The sequence below is a fragment of the Crocodylus porosus genome, unplaced genomic scaffold (genome assembly GCF_001723895.1).
Source record: "Crocodylus porosus isolate Cpor-Errol unplaced genomic scaffold, CroPor_comp1, whole genome shotgun sequence".
Lineage (NCBI taxonomy): Eukaryota > Metazoa > Chordata > Crocodylia > Crocodylidae > Crocodylus > Crocodylus porosus.
The window spans coordinates 30,775-53,600 of NW_017728942.1; the positions used below are offsets into that span (position 1 = coordinate 30,775).

The following is a 22,826-nucleotide window of genomic DNA, read 5'->3' on the forward strand; positions in this document are numbered from 1 at the left end:
AAAAAAAAAAAAAAGAAAGAAATCAGCATTGATCATGTCCTGCCCCCCAGCAGGGTTGGTACACAATGTTGATGTACAAGGGATAAACGAGTGGCCTTGGTGAATTTCAGCTGCCAGAATATGTACAGTTCTCTAGTATGAGACTTTTTACACCATAACAGCACATGCGCTCAACAGAATTTTTTTTAAACAATTACATTTACTATACAGTATTGGACTTAGCTGATAAGTTTAACAGTGCACATTTTTAAGATATTCCACATTTTAAAGAGGGGAAAAAAACAACCCAATATGATTGAGAAAAATTAGAGTGATGTTGATTAGGTGAAATGGACCCTTTTATGCCTACCTTAAATGAGTGCATTTCTGAGTAGAGGTAATGTCTTTTTAAAACAGAAGGTGCAACAGATGGTAAATACACATTGAAAGCTGAGGATTCAAACTCAAGTACAGCTTTTAACATCTACTCACACACACATGCACGATTCTGGTGGCGGTGAATTTAGACCATCTGAAATACATTCCTTGTTTGAAGCACCACTAAATAAAGATTTCTAGCAACATCAAGATTAAAAAAGGTATGACAGGGGAAGTAAAGGGTCTGCACTTGAAAAGGGTCCACAATAGTTAGAACAGGAGTAAGAAGCAAAAGTCTTTATTGCTATATATGCGCCATAAAAGAAAATCCTTACCTCTGTCTGTAAGTAACCATGTAGGATTCCCTCAGGAAGCAATTTTAAAGCACATGTATTCAAAGACTTTACACCTAAATTACAAATTTATCAGCACTCTCAAGGGCAGACTCTGTCCTCTCATGCAGGCTGATTGATAAGATCTACACAACAAGAACTCCATGTTTTCTAAACTAAGTTATTCTCAAGAGACAGAAGAGAGGCCTGGTCAGTCACACCCACAACAGATGTGTATGGGGATCATATGTCCATGCAACCAAGAAAACCAATGTAAACCATTAGAGTTTAGAAAAACAGAAGGCAAACAATGAGATAAAAGAAAGTTAAAGAACTTCTGAGGCATAAGCACTCACAGTCACTATATATATAAAATATACATGTTCTGTTAAAGCAACCCCCCAAAAAAGCTTTTACTAGCCAGAAGGCCCAGTAAAAGTGCATTTGTACGTGCTATATATTGATGGATTGGTTTTAAACCAAAAGAAAAAAAATTAAATAGGCACAACCAAAAAAGATCATGTCTAGGGAAGAACAAAAAACCTACAAAACCGGATGGGTATATGGACCAAGCTCTTCAGTTCTTGATACTTAAGTTTTCCTGAACTAAATTTAATGTCCTTCATTTTTCACATTGTGATTTTAAGTCTGTGGCCAAATCTATCCCACCATTTGTACTTGCGCAATGCTTTCTCTGGTTAAAGACCATAACCAAGTGTACTACCTATGGTTATAATACACATTAGTTCAGTGTACTGCTTCATTTATACAATAAATATAGCAAAATACTATTGCATAAAACAAAAAAGTATTATATTAGAGGAACCACTGCAGAATGCTGTTAAGTTGGGGGCAGATTTAATAAACTGCAGCCAACTGCCCAAACCTACAGACCATGATAGAGGAGAGAAGATATGAGCTTGGAGACGTGTTCAAGGAGACCAGATAGGTCTTCAGCTGAATCTGGCTCTTGGGGTGGAAAGGAGCATGGTGGGGATGGGGGGTGTAAAAGACTTATAAGTCTACAATCCAAGCTTGCACTTGCCAGCAGGTATAGGATACAGGGGTTTATAGGCAAAGAAAGCCATCAGGAATAGAATAGAAAGATGTAATGATTTTTCACAGGATCTGCTGCAAAATGATGCAAGTTGGATGCTTTTCCTTTTAACGTAGGTTTCAATACCCTTCTCTCACCATGGTTTGTCATCAGATGTGGTTTCAGATTTCTAAACTCCTGCATCTTACCAGTTAAGGCCCCTGGTCCTGTAAACACATATGCACGAACATAAAAAAATAGCTTTACTCACATGAGTAGTCCCATTCACTTAATCGTATTCATGCAAGTCATTTCTTTAAGTACACGTGCAAGCGTTTACAGGATCAGGGCCTATGTGAGCAACTTGAATACGTAAACCTTTAGCTTGGGTCTTGAATTGTAAAAGAAAATAAAAAAGGCAATTTACATAGCTTATTTACACTTACGCTTCTTTAAGAAGCGATTCCATTGTATATACTTCAAGCAGGTCATTTAAAAAACCACACAAATGTAGAAGAATGGTATAAGTTTTGTTTGTTCTCCCATTAGGGCCATTGCCTACTGGATTGCTTCTGGCATCCAAAGTCAAGCAGCCAAAGAGTCATTCAGCCAAACTGGTTCCATGAGAGAAAAGCGTGTCAGAGAACAGTTACAGTATTCGAGATTGTTGGAGGAGACGGAATGCAGAGACGAGAGCAGCAGGTCACACCGTTGTTCTTAACACCAGAAAGCGAATCAGGTCGCTAGGCTTGCTGCACAAACAACTGGATTGGGTCAGTACAGCTAAGACGATTTGTGCGTGCGCTTTCAATCTCATTCTTCAAATCTTATTCTATACTGTGATCCTTCATTAGACAATGCATTTGTTGTCCTTGACGATGCTCAAAAAGAATGTCTAATGTGTTGCTTTCTTGGCAAAGGGCAAAGCAAATGTTTTATCTCCTCTTAATATTCATTCACCAGAGCCAGCTCCGGCGTCAGGTTAACAGTTATGTTTTTATACAAGGCGTCATATGTAATGTTTGGAAAATAGTTCAAGTTATTGAGACCATCCAGGGCTTGCCTCTCTTTTGATTTCCTCAGCAGTGCATACCTGTTTAAAGAGAAAGAAAAAGATGGATGTTTTCACTGCCAAAAGTTATTTGCAACTGTGGAAGCCTAGGCTAAGAGCCACTTGGAAATCTAGGGCCAACAGGACAAGCAAATCCATGACAAGTGTTCCAAGCATGAATGCTTCATGGCTAGGCTGGCATGGTCTTCTCTGCAAACTTCAGGTGTGTAAATATTCCAAATGCTTCTCCAAAACAAAAAAAGTTACAGCCCATAGCTGGGGGGATATGTAATACAGAACACAATCTCCTCAACGTAATTTTATGTTGGACATGCAAGAAACTTCCTCAGCATTTTTTTTATTTTTTTTTTTTTTTAGTCTCGGTATGATCCAATAACCCCCTTCAGAATGCATGCAAAGCAAACTTACTTGTGACAGCTGAGTGACATGAATCTATCTTGGGGTAGCATGGCACTCACCACCTGGGAGAGCTCACCATCTCAGTGACACACATAGCAAATGATGGGAGGATGACACAGGTTATCAATTTTTTAGAAAACTAAATCCCACAAAGAAGCAGAAACAGCTAATACTGGACTGGAGGTTGGGGGATTAAGAGTTAGAACTGAGTTTTGGAAGGGGGAGAACTCAAGTAAGAGAGGACTCAATGCAAGTTTTGTGGCAGGAAAGAACAACCCAAAAGATACAAGGACAAGACATAGGAGTGAGGAAAAAGGAAGGGTGGAAAAAACATTCAGGCAGGGAAGGGACTTTAATCTTCTTTGTTTGTATTATTGTATCCAAGTACCTCTCAATCTTTAATGCATCTGGAAGGCAATAAGTGAAATGAGTAAGATTTTGAACTTCATGTTGAGAAAGATGGAAGGAATGAGGAGTGAATAGACTACTGTGCAATAGAAGCAGCAGAAAAGATGGTTTTAGCTGCAGCACCTTGGACATATTGAGTCAGGAGGAAGGAGTGAGGCCGGAATGAAGTTACAATAGTTCAAGCAGAATAAACTACTAATATTAAATACAGCTTAAGCAGCAAGGAAGGAAAGAGTTGGAGAGAGGGAAAAGCAGCCATGTTGATAACCTCAAGGATTGAGCAGGGAGAGCGGAGCTGCAGGTTTGCCAAAAAGAAGAATGGACTGAGAAGAGTTCTACTTAACATGAATCGGTATGAGAAATGCTGGGATATCCCAGGAAGAGCTGAAGTAAGGACAGGCTCTCACTTCCTGGAGCAGGAAGACCTGAGGTTTATCTGATCAAAACTTAAATTGCAGGGACAATTAAGAACAGTCAACCAGGTAGGAGGAAAACCAAAGGAAGTCAATTTGGGACACCCACTCTAGAGAGCTCCTTTGGAAAACACTAGGTCAGAGACAGCAGATTTGAAAGGCACATGGAGGACATAGTAAGCCACCCAGCCTTGTAAAGAGTCCAGCTTTGCCACCCTGCTGCCTTGCTACAATAGAGCTGTATGCCCCACACAGCTATGCTGACAGCAAGCAGCAAACTTGCTTGCACTTGTGCTGCTAGCCGCAGTGTTAAGCAAAGCTAAATTACTGCTTTGCTCAACTACATATGAGTTTGCCCTCCATACTGATGACTAACTGCAGCAAATCCCCTAACTAAACATGACTAGTCTAAGTCTAAAAGGACTAAGTTCAAAGGCTTTAAGTAATCAGGGCATCTCCCTACAGGTACCAGGCAGCAATGGGCTACTATTAGCAAGATGTTTTACAACAAGCCAAATCAAAAATCAGTTTTCTTCTGAACCCTCTAACACACATCAGATAGCAATACACTTCAAACACATCACCCAATGTGACACTAGTTTTGGACTGGAGCAGTGTCCGCCTCAAACTTCAGATCTTAGGAGACAAGGCAAACCTAAAGCTCACATTTCTGCTGCCTGGAGCCTTTGATACTTCAGGGAAACTGAGCACCTGTGACATTTCCCTCAGAACTAGACTTCCTTGCTTTAGCCACAGAAAACTGACGTGGAAAAACGCAGCAAAGGAGACACATAGCAGCTGTTTGAAAGCAAAATGGAAACTAAATACAAGGAAGAGGAGGATTACTGAATGGGAGCTCTTAAGAAAGGAAACTTAAGATTGGAGAGCAGCCCAGAATGCCATGCATCGCAAGTTTGTTTCTCATCTGAATTTGCACTTAGCTCATGCAGTGTTTGCCGGGGAAGATTTTGCACAATTCCCATTTAGCAGCTTCCCTGACGCCAGCAGGAGGCAGCAATACAATTTAGATTCAGGAAGACTATTCCTAGCTGCTAAGCCATGCAGCTTTTTGCAGTTGCCTCCAAGGATTTTCTGCATGTGAGCTTCTGTAAGGCTCTGCTTGGCTGCAGATACATATTGTAAACTAACCTATTAAAGGCTTTTAGGATCCCTATTAATGGGCATCACTTTCAGTGGTCCCTGGAGCTATCAGGTGCCAAAGCCACCAGCTTCTTTACAGAAAGTAATAAAGGAAATTCAAGTGGTCAAGTACCAGTAGATACCCTGACACTAAGAACTGAAGAGGCACTGGGAAGTGTCTAGCTCTGGAACATACTGGAGCCCCTGTACCATCTGTGCAAGTACGAGGTATTTCAATCTACAGTACAGGATTGCCACTGGTACCTGAAGCGTGGATAAGGATCTTAACAACTAATAACCATCCAGAGCAAAAAGCTGTCAGTGAACCCATCCCAAGCTTGGAACAGTCTACTATACTGGGCCCACAGGATGCTTAGGGGAGAGACAGATCTGAATCTGGTCACACTGCTCTTTATGACTACTCTTCTCCAAACAAGGAGTGAGATCCTGTTGACACCAAACAGACTTAGCAGCCTAGAGACACTGCTGGCCTACCACAGTGCTCCAAGGGGCAGTATGGTTACAGCCTTTAGGAGCTGACAAAGCCCTCATGGTATTCTCTAGGGGAGTTGGATGAGACTTCCTGGATTTTGGGGTCCAACACACAAGAGAACTTCTGTGGTGTATGCACTTTTCCTACATAAGAGGGGTACTTGGAGCATCTATCACTGACAGGAACAACTGCCTCAAAAGAAGGGCAGGTGGTGAATCCAGGAGATCTGTACCTTGCTGGGTCTTTGCAAGCCTGCTACAAAAAGGTGGGAACTACAGGTTTCCAACTTAGAGTTCCAGGTGAAGAAGGATCTGCAGAGGGCTACAGAGTACAGGCACAACTCTCTTGGACACAGCTACTCAAACACGCATGTAGGACGTACGTGCCAACAATGAAATACATATGGGCAGTGACTTTAAACAGAATGCATGTTACAGAAGATGTTGCTTTGCAGCTGAAGTTGTGCTCACAATGCAAATTCAGAAGACTGAAAAATCCAGGCAGTCTAGGGGTAAAATGGAAACGGAGGTTGCTGCAATAAGCATAACACTAAAATCAATTAATCCTTTCATAATCTTGGCTGCAAGCTAAGCAGGGCTGGCCTTGTTCAATGTCTGGATGAGAAACTTTCAAGGAAGAACAAGGGTTGCTTCAGTATATGATATTAATTACCACCTTGTTAGTAATTAGCATTCTTTCCCCAGAATGTAAAACCATCTCTCCTCCCAGAACATAGCTTGTCAGTTATAAACACAGACAACAGGTGAGTTGGCTGGAAATGCAAATTTTTTGCTTGAGAGTTTGGAAAAGCAGTCACAAAAGTCAGGATTTTGTTGAGTCCAGGGTATTAAATGCCCCAGCTGGATTCTAGTTTGGAAAGTGATACCTTGCACTCATCCCCTGTAGGAACGGCACTGAAGCTTACAATTTCCCTTCCTGGGCTGAGACCGTTTTGTAGCATCTTTGTGCCTTGTTCAGTCCTAAAACGGTTATCACCCCCTGTACAAATGACAATTTGTAAAGTGCTTTGGAATCCCACAGGATCAGATATACACAATGCCCCATAATACAATTTCACTTGCCTTCCTAAGAACTGCACTTCACCTCGATGGTGGTGTGGAATCGACTTGTATTTCCCTGTGTCTCCTTCTGGTCGAGTCACTGTGTAGCCTGCATACTGCACTCTGCATTACAAAAGATAAAGCTGACTGTTGCATTTGCTCCAACGTCATTACCAACACAGAATAAATCATGAGCCACAATAAACTTATTGTCTGTAGTGAGTGTGCACATCCATTCACTAGCAAAATGAAATGGGAATATTGGAACCAGTTTAAGCTTCAGGCAACTTGTGCTATTTTCCATATACCAAGTTTTAGTTGAGAAGTTCAGCTGAGCAACAACTTAATTTCTATGGCAAAGCTGAAAGCCAACAATTTCACAGGTTCCCTACAACAATAACCAATGCTCCCTCACTTTATTAGCCTCAGATCGGTTTTGCGTTAGCAGGCTGAATTCACTAAAGCAAGCTACACATTTATTTAGGCATCTTAAAGTGGTACAATCACCCATTCCAGCTGAAAGAGATATGAAATCTCAAGTGCACAATCAGCATTGCCTGGAGAAAAGAGAAGGAAGGGATACTTTCCTTCACAAAATTACATGTCCCTCCTCTCTAGCAGAGGACAGAGGCTGGAGGCTTCTGAAATTGCTTAAGGCTGACAGTTTAAGCAAGCAGGCAGTCCAAAACAGTAGGCAAAAATCAACTGCTCGTCTTTGGCTTACTTTAGAGCAGAGGTAGGAACAGCCCCAAGAAGTCTGATTGTCAAGAAGCTGGAAGCATGTACTGTACACCCAATAGCTATGTCCTGAACCCATGCGGCAGTATATTCCAGTGTTAGGCCAGACAACAACAGGCTGTAGCACACAATTTGCCCCACAAATACCTAGAGTATTATACAATATTGTATCTGTACAACACCCTGCCCGCCCACCCCCCTATTCCTCAGAAAGTGGACTGAAGCCAAGATGCACAACAGTACCTGTTCCAAAGGTCATCATCTTCTCCACCCCAGCCCCAAAATGCATTGGGGAAGCCATTAATTTTCTGGAACTGTTCCACTGTTAAGCCACTCACTCCTCCAAAGAACTCATTGTAAGGCAGCCTAAATAAGAGAGAGAGAGTGTTAGTCAAGCTTATTGGGAACATAATTTGTCACAGTTCAGGACTGAGACCATTGCCTATTCCCATCCTATCGGGTTATCTGGACAGAGATTAACTAAACCAAGCCATGGGTACGCTTGTTTCCCTCTGCCTTAGTGGGAATGGCTTGTGTGCCTTGTGCAAAAACTCTAAGCCAACTTGAATTTGACCCTCTTCCCTTTTAAAAGGCAGCACTGCCAAGGGGGCACTGTACCAAGGGGGGAACTGTACCAAAGAGGAACACTGGTACTTACAGATACATATATTTATCCAGCTTGGCTGCAAAGTGTCTTGGCATCTGTCCACATCCATAATAGTTACGGTCATTTTCTGGTATGTGGTCCACATCGTGGAAGATGAGACAATCCCAGTCCAAGTCCTTCATTGCTTCCCGGAAGCCGACATTAAAGAGCATGGCACGGTTAAAAGGTTGGTTACCAGCCTAGGAAACAGAGTTATTTATCAGAGGAGTACCAAAATATAATGCATTTTTCAATACATATACAAAGTGTGGTACAGTAAACCCAAGCCCTTCATGGGCTCATCATAAGCCTCCCTGAGCCTTTTAGGAGGAATGCGGCCTACAAATCAAATACATAAAACACCCTCAAAAAAAGAAGGTTTTCAATATTCTGGGGCGGTGCAGAGCCACAGCAAATAGATATTAAAACCCTTTTACCTCCACAGGGTGCTGATCAGCTGTATAGGATCACTCTAAACTCCAGCTGATTAGAGAAACAGTGTTCACTAAAGTCAGAGCTGCAGCAAACAGCTGAGAAGGCTGAAATTAATTTGGCATGTAAGGCAAGGAGGATGCAAATGATCCAGGTTTTACTGTATAAATTCTCAATGTTACATGTAGAAAACAGGTCTTTATTCAAGTGTGTGTGGAAAGGCTAAAAAGATGGCTTTAATTTCTCTAGCCCCCTCTCTCAAGAGTGGTGGCTACTATAACAAAGAAAAGTACAGGTCTACCAAAGCCATGCTACAAACAGCTTTCTACAGCTGAGTTACAAAAAAGTTCTGATCAGGTGGGTTTTGAAACATGTGGTAAGGATTAACAAAAAGTAGGTAGTCTGAGTAGCTTGTGATTTGGAAATCATTTCCCCATCACAATTAATTCAATTTCGATCTTCATTAATTAAATCTTTCTTGTACTACATGGAGCCAAACCCATTCAGGTGTTCCAGACCAATATGCCATTCCCATGGCATTGTGTTAAGAAAGGCCTGGTTACACATACCAAGCAATATTAGCCAGAAACCTTTGAAAGCCTGTGGCATAAGATCTGCAAGTGATCAATGTGGCACACTCGGGACACAACTTGGGCATTTACCATTATTACACAATGCCGACAATGAAAAAGGAGTCAACTTGTTGCTGCATACTAGAGCCCAGGGAAAAAGATACAAAAACAAGCTTCTTGTTCTAATGGTTATTTCCATTGGCAAAATACTAGCCTGGAAAAACGTGGGTATCTACAGGAAGTGGATCACTTACTTGCTCGATGATATAGAACGCAAACTGTAAACGTTGGCTCTGAAGCATTGGAATAAGGTGCCTAAAGAGAACCGGAAGATGCTCATAACGATTGCGGAATGGGATCAGGATTGCCACCTAAAGAAAAGACAAGAAGATAATTAATACTATCACTGGAAAGCAGCTGTCCTTTAGTGGCCTACATACCACCAGCCCAAGACATTGTCTGTGTCTGATGCCATAAGTATTGTTACCTACATCCACCCATCATAGACAGTGGTGTTACAAAAGGGCTATCATCTAACTCTTTTCTCAAGATGCCGAGACAGTTCCTTTAATGCACTGTGCAGCATGCTGGGGCACTCCCCATCCCCCCACACCTCCCGGCACACATCTCCTTTGCTTTGTGGATTTCAGGGCTTTGGCTTTAAAAAGCCCTTACTACCTGGAGGATTATACACCTTTCCAACTGCTGGTGATAACTGACACGGACAGCACTGGAGAGTGAAATAGTCTCCCACTAGGGAAGTAGAGCATGAGCCACGAGAGAAGTCATCTCTAGCACACTGCCAACCCTGTACATCAGGGGGCCCATCTAGCAGTAATGTACAAGTCCCAGGTCATACCGTCTTCCTGGAACAATTAATGCCCCAAAGCAGAGGTGGTCTTAGTGATCCTATGACCCCAGCTGACTTCCTGCCCTTTGGGCAGGGGGCTGGACTCGATGATCTCCCAAGGTCCCTTCCAGCCCTAATGTCTATGAAATCTAGACACCTGTCAGCTAGGAATGAGACCAAGTAATTCACTGCACATGAACCATTAATTGTCATCAACAGGCAACACCTTTCAGCAACTATCAGTTGTGATACACATTTGAATTAGTGGAGTAGACAGATTCCATAAGCCACTGGTAGCCTCAGAAGTTCCTACAAAAAACTAAATACTGAACCAGTCAGCCACTAAGGAAGCCTCTGGCTGTTTTCATCAGCATATTTCAGGCCTGTTACTGGCATCCTTGTACTCCTTATTAACCCAAGGAAAAGGCCAAATGTAAAACTAAGAACTAAGAACAGTTCTTGGTAAGTTCTTTGAAACTGCTAGAAAGATATCCACTGGATTGACATGATATCAAAAACTTTCATTTTGCACTCTCTTGTACTGAGAAATGGTGACACATTCACAGTGCCACATGGCTGCTCCAAGTATAGTTTACCTTCCAACGAGGCAGGCAGTCATTAGGTTTCCAATGGCCGCCTCGCTTGATAGAAGGGTCTTTTGAGAATACTTGATGGATATCTTCCATTGTAATTTCACTCATATTTACATCAACTGGACCCTCTGTGCACACAACGGAAAGAAGTGTAAGAAAGACAAATGCTCTCATTTGGACAGAAACATGCACCTCTGGCTTCTTGACTAATTTCATCTCTTGGCTTCTACCCCATCCGTGTGTTCTGTCTACTTCCTTTTCCTTTGCTTGTTAGTAAAGCTGCTTGCAAAGCAACTATTTCCCTGCCAAACATTAACAAAAATTTGATGAGGAAATCCTGCAAGAGGGTCTCATGCTTCCATTCATCTCTGAGGTCTCCGTCTCCTACTCAGACATCATCTCCAAGGTCTTCATCCTTAGGGGAGGTACTACATCACAGAAGGTCTCTGGTCACAGTTTATCATGAGAGATGCCTGAATAGGGGGCTTGTCCTATACCAAATGGGAACACGAGGAACTGCAGTAGGATTCCAAATCAGAGCAAAAAAGAAAAAAAAGTCTTTAGGAAAAACAGATGCTTCTCTCAAAAAAGAAAGCTTTGGCTGTGGCTTCTTCAACCCCCCCCCCCCCAAACTTTTGTTCAAAACCAGTTTTAGTGGAGAATTTTTGATGAGCCCTACTTATCACTGCTTTACCCTGTGTGACTTTCCACCCCCTGTGTTTCTTCAGCTTAGCCACTAATTTTTAGCCACAGGCCAAGGAAGAGAGTTGCTCAGTGAAATTCAAAGTCAGTTTAATTAGAGGATAGCTCAGTGGCCCAATTCATTGTATTCCACTGTTTCTGGGACTAATCCAAGCTGGAAAGCACAGCAGTAGCCACAGCAGAAAGAAGTAAGGGAGCAAACACTTCTGTCATCTTACAGCTGCTGTTAATGGAGCAGTGAGGTATTGAATCTTTTCACTGATTCATGTTGCACAATCACTCTCTTGTTTCAGTTTGTCAACTGATGGGCTATTGGTTTAAAGGGAAAAGTGTCTCAGACATAGAGCTTGATTTCTGGGATCTGGTAAACAACACATTTCCAAGGAGAGACATTTGCACTTGCAGAACAGCATACCTATTCATTCCTCATTCCCACCCTTCCTGACTGTTAAATATAAGAAGTACAATATATAATAAATCTGTAGGTAAAGAGTGGTACTAGAATGCACAATACAAGAATCTGCAGGAACAGACCAACCGGGCTCTAGAGCATGCAAGTAAAGTGTGTGGTGTCTGGGAGCCAGGAATAATATAATCAACATGGCTGCCAAACTCCCAAAGACTACAGTTTATACCACAAAGTCTGTAACAAGAAGGTATCTTCCCCCTATTCCCCTCCTACCTCCCGCTCAAAGGAAACAGGTATTTGATGGGCTGCAACCAGAAGGAAGGGAAGCATGGGTTGCAGGGAAGGAAGGGAAGACAAGTCACAGCACTACTCACTCATAGAAGGGAGTCTCTCGGGACAGGTATGGTTTGGAAAGTAGGTAAAATCTTCAGGAAGAAAAGTTGTGGTTTGCAGGAAGGTTTCATTGTGATTCAAATCAAGAGGATAATCTGGGGGGGGGAAAACAAAAAGCTGCTTGAGCTTTTAATCTTACAGCTATCTCCAATATTCAATTGCTAACAAACCCATTCAGCTGGTTACTGCACATGGACAAGGCATCGATGGGAAACCGCATCACGAAGTGTAGGCAGTCTCACAAAAAATGTGTTCCTTGAAGTATCACAATCTCCTTGACCTGGCCAGCCCAACAGGTGAGCACTGTAGGGGGTAGAATTGCAGGGACAATCCCAAACATTTCTTCATAGCAGAATAGCTGTGGCTAAAACCTGTTGAGCAGGCACCTGGGCGATGATATGTAGGAACTCAGACTAAACCATCACAAGGGCCCCTTGTGGCTTCCAATTTATTAAATGATTTTCTACTGAAGTCTTTAATAGACAAACTGGGCTGATGCAGGTTAGCCGAGACAGGTAAGCTTCTGCTAATACTTTGTAGACTTCCAATGACTGCAGAAGGGAGGCTGAAAGGAAAAAAAAACAAAACAAAAAAACCTGTCCCTGGAGCACTCCTTTCCTAACAAGGGCACATACAGGAAACTCAGTTTTCTGGCCCAGCCTGCAGATTTGGGACTCTTTTTTTTCCTGAAGAAGCATTTACCTATCCTGAAGTAACATTTCAAAGAACTAACTGCTCTACAAGTGCCTTAGTTTGGCTACAACCTTTTACCAGTTCTAGCAGGTCATAGCAGTGATGGGTTCCCTTTACTTCTAAAAAGGTTATGTGCCTTCATAAATATCTGGTTTTGACGGACAGGTTTATGCATTTGCTTCCAAAATCATTTTCTTGCATCAGAGGAGACCAAAAGAGATTAAACTCCTACAAGCAGAAACAAAAGCAATCCAAATCTATTTAGACATCAGCTTACTCTATGAGCTAACAAATTACCAGATCTGGGCCACAGTTGCATTTCTTTCTACTGGTAACAATTTCAGAGAATTCTTAACAGTAGAGAAATATCCCAGGAGCTGAAGCACATGTGCATTCTGGCCCCTAGACTGGAGAGCTCTCCAACCAAGGGGAATACAGGGCTGCTCCTTGGCCCACCCCTACCCTTAGAGAAGCCCATTACTTGACAGCCTGCCTTCTCCCCTTCCTGGCAAGGTGGCAGGTTGGGAGTAGGCAACCTCCGGGTTTTAAATCAGTGAAGCCCATATGGGTTGCACATGGGGAGACTTAAAGCCAGGGGTACAGAGAAGTGGGGCCAGGGACAGCTAGGGCCACTTCAGTTCAGTCTCACAGGCTTTAAATGCAGCACATGCAGCATTTAAAGCCTGTGAGACTGAACTGAAGTGGGGAGAGGAAGGGACTTTGCAACCCTCACTCCTGACACTGGCAAGTTGAAATGAGTGCCCACAGGTCCAGCCACAGCTGACAATTAGCTGACTGTCAGCTCTGGCCCCTGGGACTGCACCAGGGACTCTAACAGACTCAGGTGTAATCTAGGGCTGAAGCTGACAGTCAACTTGTTGTTGCTCCCAGCCCCAGGCCAGTTTGAGTCACCAGTGCAGTGAGCTGACAAATCAGTTGACTGTTAGCCCTGGCTGGGACAGCCCCAGGTCCAGTCTGAAGGGCTTCCTCTGGTGGGGATTTCAGACCTCACCAGGAGCCTCTGATCCCCCATGGCACAACAGTCTAGCTACAGCTACTGGACATGGAGTCTGAAAGTCCCTGGTGGTGAAGCTGCCTTGGTGCATTCCTTAAAGCTGTCTGGGTGCCACAGACCAGGTTACCTCTCCCCATGGTTTAGGTCTGAGCACCAAGGAAGTTTTAAAAGGCATGCCTGCAACTTGGCTGTGGGTACACTCGTTAAAACTCCTCATGTACCAGGACCCATAATGCAAGGCATGGGGAGCTGAGAACTCCCGGCTCCCCAGCTGTCTCTTCCACAGGTGCTCCTGGAACTTAAAAAGTAGGCATGCAGTTGAGGCTCCCACCTGCACACCTGCTTTTTAAAAGGTCCAGAGTGCATTGAGCCTGAGGACACACTCCCTGATGTCAAGCCCACAGCACCTCCCCCTCCCCCAATCTGCCTCTGGGGATTGGGTGGGACTGCTGAGACCAGGAGCCCATGCTGTCCCTAGCCCAACCACACAGCTGCACCTTGGTTGCCCCATGCCAGATCTCGATGCTCAGAGGAACATCAGGATCTGTTACAGGTTAGTCCTGACATGCCATATGTTCAATTTAAGGCATGATACAGACAAGCCACAAAGACTTTACACATTATAAGTATAATATCTTTGTGGCATGTTTGCTGTATTATCATCACACTATAAATTCGCTTCAGTATGTGGCTGGGTTACTATTTAAGGAGCAATAAAATTTTAATTGCATGTGCCAGGGCCTTCAGTGATATGTACTTCTTTAAATATTTCTATTATTTTCAGTCTTTACAATAAAGCTAGTGTTTACATTCTTTCAAACTAAACACTTCAGTTCTTCTTATGCAGGAAAACTTTCCCTTTAATTATTTTGGGTTTTAGTTGCAGAGAAAAATATTTTCTTTGTTTACACTAGTTCAAACTGGGAGTTGAAAAGGCAAGAAAGATTTTTCCCCCCCCATTTCCACCTGGTTTTTATTGAGAGACTGCAAGAAAGCAAGACAGCCCATGAACTTGGAAGTTGTGGGGACAGATCTTGAAAAGGATGTATATACACTTACAGAAGGAGAAAGGCAGCTTAGTGGAATTTCTAAAGGGTAAAACAGCTCCTACAAAAAGCAAATGGACTTGAGGTATCCAGCCTGCTTAAGAACATCTGAAATCCCAGTAGGTCACCTATCTCCATCTATAAGAATGCGAATATCTTTGTTTTTGATCACTGTGGACCAGATTTTCAAATTGTCAATTCTCTAGGTATGTTTAGTAAATCAGTTTTCAGCATATCAAGCCAAGTTTTGCATTTACTTTCCCTATGTATCCAGCACATTCAAAGTATTTTGTCCAACAAAAACAAATTCTAGTTCCCATGCCAGACTAACAAAAATCCAATAAATAAAAAAACATTTATTTTCTAATAAAAGTGTAACGGGTAAATCTGAATCAACGTATTTTAAGATGATAATTATTCAAATAAGCATAGGTAGGTGTGATATAGTCTCCTTGTTAGGTAAAATACAAAAGGTTATATTTGGTTGCAACCAAGCATGTTTAAGTTTTAACAAATGAGAATGACTCTTCAGGAAAAGAAGCAAATGTGACAAGTTATTTAAAGGGGGGGGGGGGGAAAGAAAAATCAATCATTTGAAGCAGGTTCTCTGTGTGTGGACTTAAAATGGTTAGAAACCAAACCAAGCCACTTTGCACTAACCCACCATTCCCCTTCCAGTATTTCAGTTTCCTTCCTTAGGTTAATATGTGGCATCCAGTGTCATTAGTTCAGTTCATCCGTTAGATGGTGTAAGTATTACCCCATCTTATTCAAAACAAGAGAGTAAGAGAGCCCACAATGGACTTGCAAATGAACACAAAAAGACCAGCATTTTAGTGCCTATCTTGGGTGTGTGGTATTACGCTGATCAAATTTAAATAAACAAATTACCATTAAAATAGTGCATGTACTACGTGCTCTGTCTTACAACACCCAGCTTGGCTCTCTACAGATATATTGTGCTGCTGTATGATGTCCTCTCTGCACTTGTGGCCTCACATTGATAAGTATTGCATTCTGTGCTTGCAGAAGCTGTAGTTCATTTAAAAAGGGACTTAAAATTTAGTACCCATTACTGAAGAACAACAGCTTGCTCTGGACAGTGAGGAGGGAGTGCTTTATAAATAAGCAAGAGTTGTTGAAACAAAGGAAGCATGTTGGAGGCAAGAAATTTAGTGCAGGCACATACAGCTCTGTGAAGATCACAGTATGCCTGGCCTTCCAGGTTTCCCGCTTCAGCACTAAGCTGCATTGCATCCTTTATTATGAAACAACCTCTGTTTAAAATTATGCTATCCCAAGCATAAAGTTAGGGAGACTGACAGTTAATGTGGTGTGGTGTAATCTGAAATGTACATCTGAAGTCTATCAGAATTCTATAGGACTAAGGCGACCCTAATTCAAGTTTATCTATTTGGGCCCTTATCACAATGCTATCAATATACTTCTGGAAGGCATTTGATACGAACAGCATCTGTCATGTACACTTTTTTTCTTTCTTCCTCTTCCCAAGGGAAGTTTGTATGAAGATATCGGGTTTTTTTAAAATCAATGTTATTTACATACAGTGTGCTGTATAGCTATATTAGCAGGGTCAAAGTCAAAGAAGTCTGTCTTAGAATAAAAAGTGATGGCCCTGTCTCTGTTTGGGAAGGCAGACAGATCTCCCTAGGCAACAGGTCTGAGCTTTGAACAGCCTCATTCACTTTAGTGGATATTAACTCAAATGCCAATGACACCAATGTCAATATTCTTGCCTTCTAAGAATAATAAAATAGCTACAAAGGAGAGGAATTATTGTGAAGATTTACACCCGTTTCAAAAAAAATTCAGCGCTTATCCTGGAAAGATGCAAATAAGCAGCTAATGAAAGGCATAACCCACATGTCTATAAGAAAATGTGTAAGCCTTTAACGTGACATGAAGTGAACAAGAAAAAGGGGACAGTTAATCTTATTTCTTTCCCTTCTAACCACAGTTTAAACTCCCACAAGTTTGAAAATAGATTAAAGGAACTTTTTTCTGAAACTTAAAAATGGAGTGAATGGATTGAGTTGATGAATCAAAGTTAACTTTTAAATTAGGCAGATGAGACAACCTATGCGACAAGGGAATTCACTTGGGGGCATCTGAGGACTTTCACTCCTCTATTTATAGCAGTCAATCTAACCATAGGGTGCCAGAGCCTTAGAAATGTTGTGACATCTTAGACCTCACAGAAATTCAAGAGATTTCAAGAGATTAAGCTGAGGGAGGACCTTGGTTTTTGCTCATAAGGAAACCCGTCTCAAAAAAACCTCTTCCCTCATTTGTCTTCACTACTGAAACCCAGAATGTACTTCCTCAGAGCTGTCAAGCTTGGCTGAAATGCACTAACACTTACTCCAGCATAATGTTAGAACATAGCTAAAGTCTTAGGAAATAATGACTCACTCAGGTGTCAACAGTGAGAAGGGCAGTTCCAGTGGGAAATCACAGTATAGTGTCACCTTGCCCTGCCTTGTTTCAGTTATAGGAAAAAAATGCCTTGATCTCTCCATTATAAGTAACTGTTTACTGTGCCCTGTCTTCCCTAGCAAAGGCTTGATATAACTTTACTACAAACTTCCTAGAGTAGACATGACTAATAGCTGCAAAAGAGGTGGAGGAGAAAGAACGTGAATGTATAGAGAGGGTCATGTCATAATGGAATTACAATACTTGACATATGAAACGACGTCAGTACCTCCAACTCCATATTGCTAAGAACCTGGATCAACTATTAAAGTTTTGTCTTGCAATGACACAAACACGGGAAATAGGAAAAACTTAATTCAATTTGGCTCACTGGCCACGGTACAAGTTGATGTAACCTTTTGTATTAAAACTATTAGCGTAGTGTTCAGATGCCCGAAGTTGCCAGACCAGCACTCCCATTATAATTAATTTAGTAATTAAAGATAGGGGCTTGCTATAGTTGGAATCCCCATTTCAATTCCAAATTCTTCTTGTACTTCCAGCTGAACTTCAACGACCTATTTATGTTCTTCTTACACATAAAGCAATGAAGCTTATAAGTACATGTTCTTCTGTGTACCTGGAACAGTGACTTATTCAAGCACTTATGAGCATGCCTAGTCAGATTTAAAAAAAAAAAAAAAAAAATCAAGCCAGACATGCATGTGGTCAAAGTCTGAAAACAGAGATTTTGAAAATGGGTTGTTGTGTTCGTCCTACAAGAAAACAAAATAACTTTTCAGGGTGCGCATGTTACTTGTACATCCCTGGAAAGCAGAAGGATAACAGTCATTTTGGATTTTGTAAATACCCCCAAATTACTAGAGGAATCTGAGGAAAAGATTGCACAGAAAAAGGAAAATAATATCCTCCCCTGTTTTGTAGTGACCCATATATATTCAACTCCTTCCAGAAAAATGGTCTGAACTGACTCATTTTCCAATGCTAATGGAAACACTAATCAAAGCTACTTAATTACTAAAAAAATGTACCTGAGTCATTTACGCTGCTGTTCCTCTTAGCATAGGCACTACGGACCACCTGCTCATAAACCTGAGCTCCTATTGTTCTCATGTTTTCGCGAATCATGATGCCTTGGGCTTGCATCATGAAGAGGTAGGTGTTCACTGCAATAGAAAAAAAAAGATCAAAATTAGCAGCAATTTCTTTCAAAAGCAAAATTCAAATCATCAAGCCTTTTTAGAGCCATTTGGTTGTGCTTTACTTCAATTTCCTCTTGCCAAGACGTTCTCTAGAGAACATCATGCCGAGGTTACCCTGCAAGGGACGGGAAACGTCACGCATTATTTGAGAAGATGACATCCAAGGGACATTTTGAAATATATCTGAGAACAAAAAGGATTTATACTCTTAGTCCTGTTAACCCAGGGACCATACTACATTTTGAGGTTGCATTTCCTGCTAGCATCCAGTATCATTGTGAGGTTTTCAAGTAAACCAAGAAATATCAAGAGTACTTTAAGTGAGGACTAGGGGGTAAATTAATAGGATTTCTGAATAGAAGCTCTCCTGTGACATGGTTACTAAGAAATCACTGCATGAAGATAGAATTAATTTCATTTTCATATAGCCTTCAAACTCACCCTCACACAACGCATTAGTCAGCGAACTAAAGTTATAGCTCAAAGGTGTCTACAACAGTGTTATATTATAGCCTTTCAAGCAGCCAGTTTACATCTAAGCATTGATACTGACAAGTTTCCCACTTCCATTGGGAAAAAGCTTTACGGGTTTTTGTTTCAGCAAAGTTTTCTTAATATTTGCTTATGTGTACCTTCTGTCTCGCACATTAATAGTTGTCCCTTGCCATAGTCAATATTTATATTATGTCATTCCACTCATCCCTGGAACGATCATTGAGAAGAGGGTGCAACAACCTGAGTGTTATTTGACACTAAGTAAAGGTCTCACCTCTGTAGTGTCAGAATACATAGGTTGGAGGAAGTCTCTTAACCTTACAGTGCCAGCTCTGCTTTTAGGGAAATCTTCCCTCTCCTGCTCTAATCAGCTAAAAGAATGCTACCCTAGGTGGGCACTGCTTTATCAAGAGAGCCTTTTTCCTTGTTGCCCAACAGCCAAAGTGATAAGATTTTTTTTCCTACTGCAAGTCTTCCTCCTGCTCCAAATCCTTTTATTTTACTTCTCAGAATCAGGGAACTGCCAGCCCATTTACATTTCTGCCAAACTGTTGTGCAGCATTGGGAGAACAAATCATTATGCAACTACTATTTGTTACACGCCCCATCCTTTTAATCCATTTCTTCTGAACTGCAAGAAATTCATGTCCCATTTTGCCACGTGTCAGAGTTTCCTTTCCCCTTCTGCCAGGACATATCACAATTCTAGTTCAATTTAAAATGTTTGTAATTCAGTCTTTAGAATGAAGTGGAAAGAAAACAAAACACAGCCAGAGAGCTCAATCTTGCACCGGTAAATGATCAAGAGTACTTAAAAAGGAAATCAAAAGTAGTTAAAGGAAAGAAAAAAAACATTTACCAAGGGAGAGTAAAACAAGGTGGCTTTGTTCAGTAGAAGTAAGATCCTTGCAGAGAGGAAGCAACAATCCAGAATAAAGAGCCGCTGGACAGAAAGAGTACTGCTAGGAACGCAAACAGCGGGCATTGGTCTTCTATCAAAGGGGAGAGCCTGTTGCAGGAGAAAGACTAACATGTCAGAACCAGAAAGCCCGCTGTTCATTATGTGCCTTCTGGGTCATTGAGGACACAGGTTAGGTAGGTTACCCAAGGGCACTGTATTGGAATCAGAGTGCAAGGCTCTGCTCTGAAGTGAGATAACTGTTTAGGTCTAACTAACAGAGAACCATGCAAGGTTACTCTGACCAAGTGGGGTATTTATTTAATCCACATTTTAGCTTTTTATGCATTAGATTCTAAATCAACAACATATGAATGCTCTTGGAAAGATGAAAACCAGCCAATCTGTCCTGGTCTTCAAACATTCATGGTCAGAAGAAGAGTCAGACTTTCAAAAACAAGCTATTCAAATTACTGCCTCCAAGGCCTGAATATCTCATGGGATTAATAATTACATTGGGAGTCTTTCACTTACAGGTCATTGTTTCAGGTACAATAGCCACAGCACTTCCTAAACAGCCTAAAGATATACATAGGCTACAACCAGCCCCAGGGGTCAGAGTAGTGTTAGCTATGCCTGTGTGAGCATGGAAGAAGAGATTTTCAATTGTGTTAAAATCTAAATAAGCTAACTTGATTTTCTGGGTGCTGTCTCTATGGGTAGGAATAGTTACTGACTGGTAACAGTTTAATAGCCTAACCAAAATGAACCTTCATCCCTAGTTTAGTTCAGTGGATAGGCACCTACTATTCAAGGCCATCATAATAAATGGTACTAATTAGCCTCTTTGCCAACAGTGCAGGCAGAGAACAAGCAATAAACAGTCTTAGAACAAATACTTTCCTTTTAAAGAGATCCCTGCAGCATGGGGTGAAGTTCAAGGAAAACGTCAGTTAAGAGAGTCTAGGCCAAAGATAAATGCAGTTAAAATTCTACAGAACGCCCCCCCCCCCACACACACACCTAAACTGAACACTATTCCAGACCAATTAGCCTGTCAACTGCTCATAAAAGTCAGTAGAAACAAAAAACCCCAACCCCCCGCCCCAATCACTCAATCCTAGTTCTAAACCAGGATTCCACCAGATCCTTTGAAGGGTGCTGCAAGGTGCACGTAGATAAGCAGATAAAAGCAGTCTCAGATTTGTCCCTGCATGTCCAGTCCCACATCCTCACTGCTGGCCACTCCGCAAAGAGATAAGCACTGCAACATATCAAAATCAGGTGCCACTTAATTCACAAGAGTTATGGAGGGGTGCCTGGAGTCCAGAAATGTTGAGAACCACTGCTCTAAACACTTGTTCAAGCCCAGGGCCCTCAATGTCTTAGCTATCCCAACTATTCAGTAGAATTTAAACTGTTCCTTCCTTAAGGCTTTATTCATGCTATCGAGTCCTTGATAAGCTCTCTCATAGGAAATAAGTCTTCTTTAAAGGGTTTGTAGTCATTCAATGGCACTACTAAGGAAACTAAAACTAAGTAAAAATGAGAAGGACATCCAGCAATTACTTTTGTAGAATTGTTCTTAATGAACAAGGACAATTTTCTCTAGTAAGACTGTCTCAGCTTGGTTGCCAAATCATTTGAAAAGACCAGAAGAACTGAATTTCCTGAATGTGTTAGTTTTGCACAGTTCTAATATTTTAACCTGAATGATTTTGTTAAAATAAATACTTGGGGCTTGTTTTTACAGAAGTATTTGTGGCAATGCTTTGCTCACCTGCAGCATCCACCCCAGAAAGCGTTGAAATACAACTGGTAAGTTCTGACAAGTTGTATTCTCTTCCCCTACCCCTTCCCTTACAGGAAAGTAGGGTGGAGAGATGAAGGAACTGATCTAAGGTAAGATTAAGTAACTTCCACAACATCACACAGCAAGACAGTGGGAATCAGAATAGGATTGCTGACTCTCAAGCCTTTTTAAAATAATACTTTCTTGCAAGCTGCTTTTCTCCTCAGTCATTCTATTAGGGCATGATGTGTAAAAGGAATTAAGCAGTTCCATTTTCAGAAGCAATACAGGCTGAAAATTGGAGACAGGAAGAAAGCATGGTTCCTCCTTCTCTTATGAGTACACAGCATCCAAGATGGTTGTTTGCGCTCAATGTCAAGGGGGTGTGGGCTTCAGAAATGCAGTGAAGGCTGAGGGGGGACCTGGTGACTGTCTATAAACTCACTAGGGGGGGGACCAGAAGGGTTTGGGAGAGACCCCGTTTCCCCTAGCGCCCCGTGGCATAACAAGGAATAACAGCCACAAATTGTTGGAGAGTAGGTTTAGATTAGACATCTGTAAGAACTACTTCACAGTCAGGGTGGCTAGGATCTGGAACCAACTTCCAAGGGAAGTGGTGCTGGCTCCTACCCTGGGGGTCTTTAAGAGGAGGCTCGATGCCTACCTTGCTGGGATCATTTGAGCCCAGTTTTTTCTCCTGCCCAGGCAGGGGGTTGGACTTGAAGAGCTACAAGGTCCCTCCGACCTGACTTCTATGATAAGCAACTATCATAGCTCTCAGAGAAAGATGGAGAACACCAACTTATGAATAAAAAGAGGATATGACCATGGTAGGAAGACTGGAGACAAGTTATTACTATGAAACTGAAGAGGACTAGAATAGTTGTAACCAAGGAAGTAAAATCTAATTGCATAACCAATGCTTCCTGTAATAGTTTCTATAGTTACTAGAGTAACAGTTGAAACTATTACTAAACACCTGCCTACAGATGTGGAAAAAAACAAAAAACCTAAAAAGGCACTTTTACTTTACTTTAGCTCAACGCACTTCCCATCATCTGTATAGATCAGGCCCCTCAGTGAGGCTTTTTGGAGCTTTTGTCAAAGCCGATTGAATCAGCTTTAGATAAAAGTGCCAAAAAGCCCAGCTGAAGTGCCCGATCTACACAGATGCTAGGGAGC

General features: G+C 41.8%; 1 protein-coding gene across 1 annotated transcript in view; it reads right to left on the bottom strand.

Moving 5' to 3' along the window:
• Nucleotides 1–3: 3 nt before the first annotated feature.
• The window catches only part of B4GALT5 (beta-1,4-galactosyltransferase 5), a 51,695-nt gene continuing 28,872 nt past the window's right edge, over nt 4–22,826 (bottom strand). The window contains exons 2-9 of the mRNA XM_019548110.1: nt 18,289–18,423; nt 12,028–12,141; nt 10,546–10,670; nt 9,354–9,470; nt 8,108–8,295; nt 7,693–7,815; nt 6,733–6,834; nt 4–2,818 (exon numbers count right to left, since the gene is read on the bottom strand). Coding sequence (XP_019403655.1) covers nt 2,671–2,818; nt 6,733–6,834; nt 7,693–7,815; nt 8,108–8,295; nt 9,354–9,470; nt 10,546–10,670; nt 12,028–12,141; nt 18,289–18,406 — 1,035 coding nt within the window. The 5' untranslated portion in view covers nt 18,407–18,423 and the 3' untranslated portion in view covers nt 4–2,670. The remainder of the gene's footprint in view (nt 2,819–6,732; nt 6,835–7,692; nt 7,816–8,107; nt 8,296–9,353; nt 9,471–10,545; nt 10,671–12,027; nt 12,142–18,288; nt 18,424–22,826) is intronic.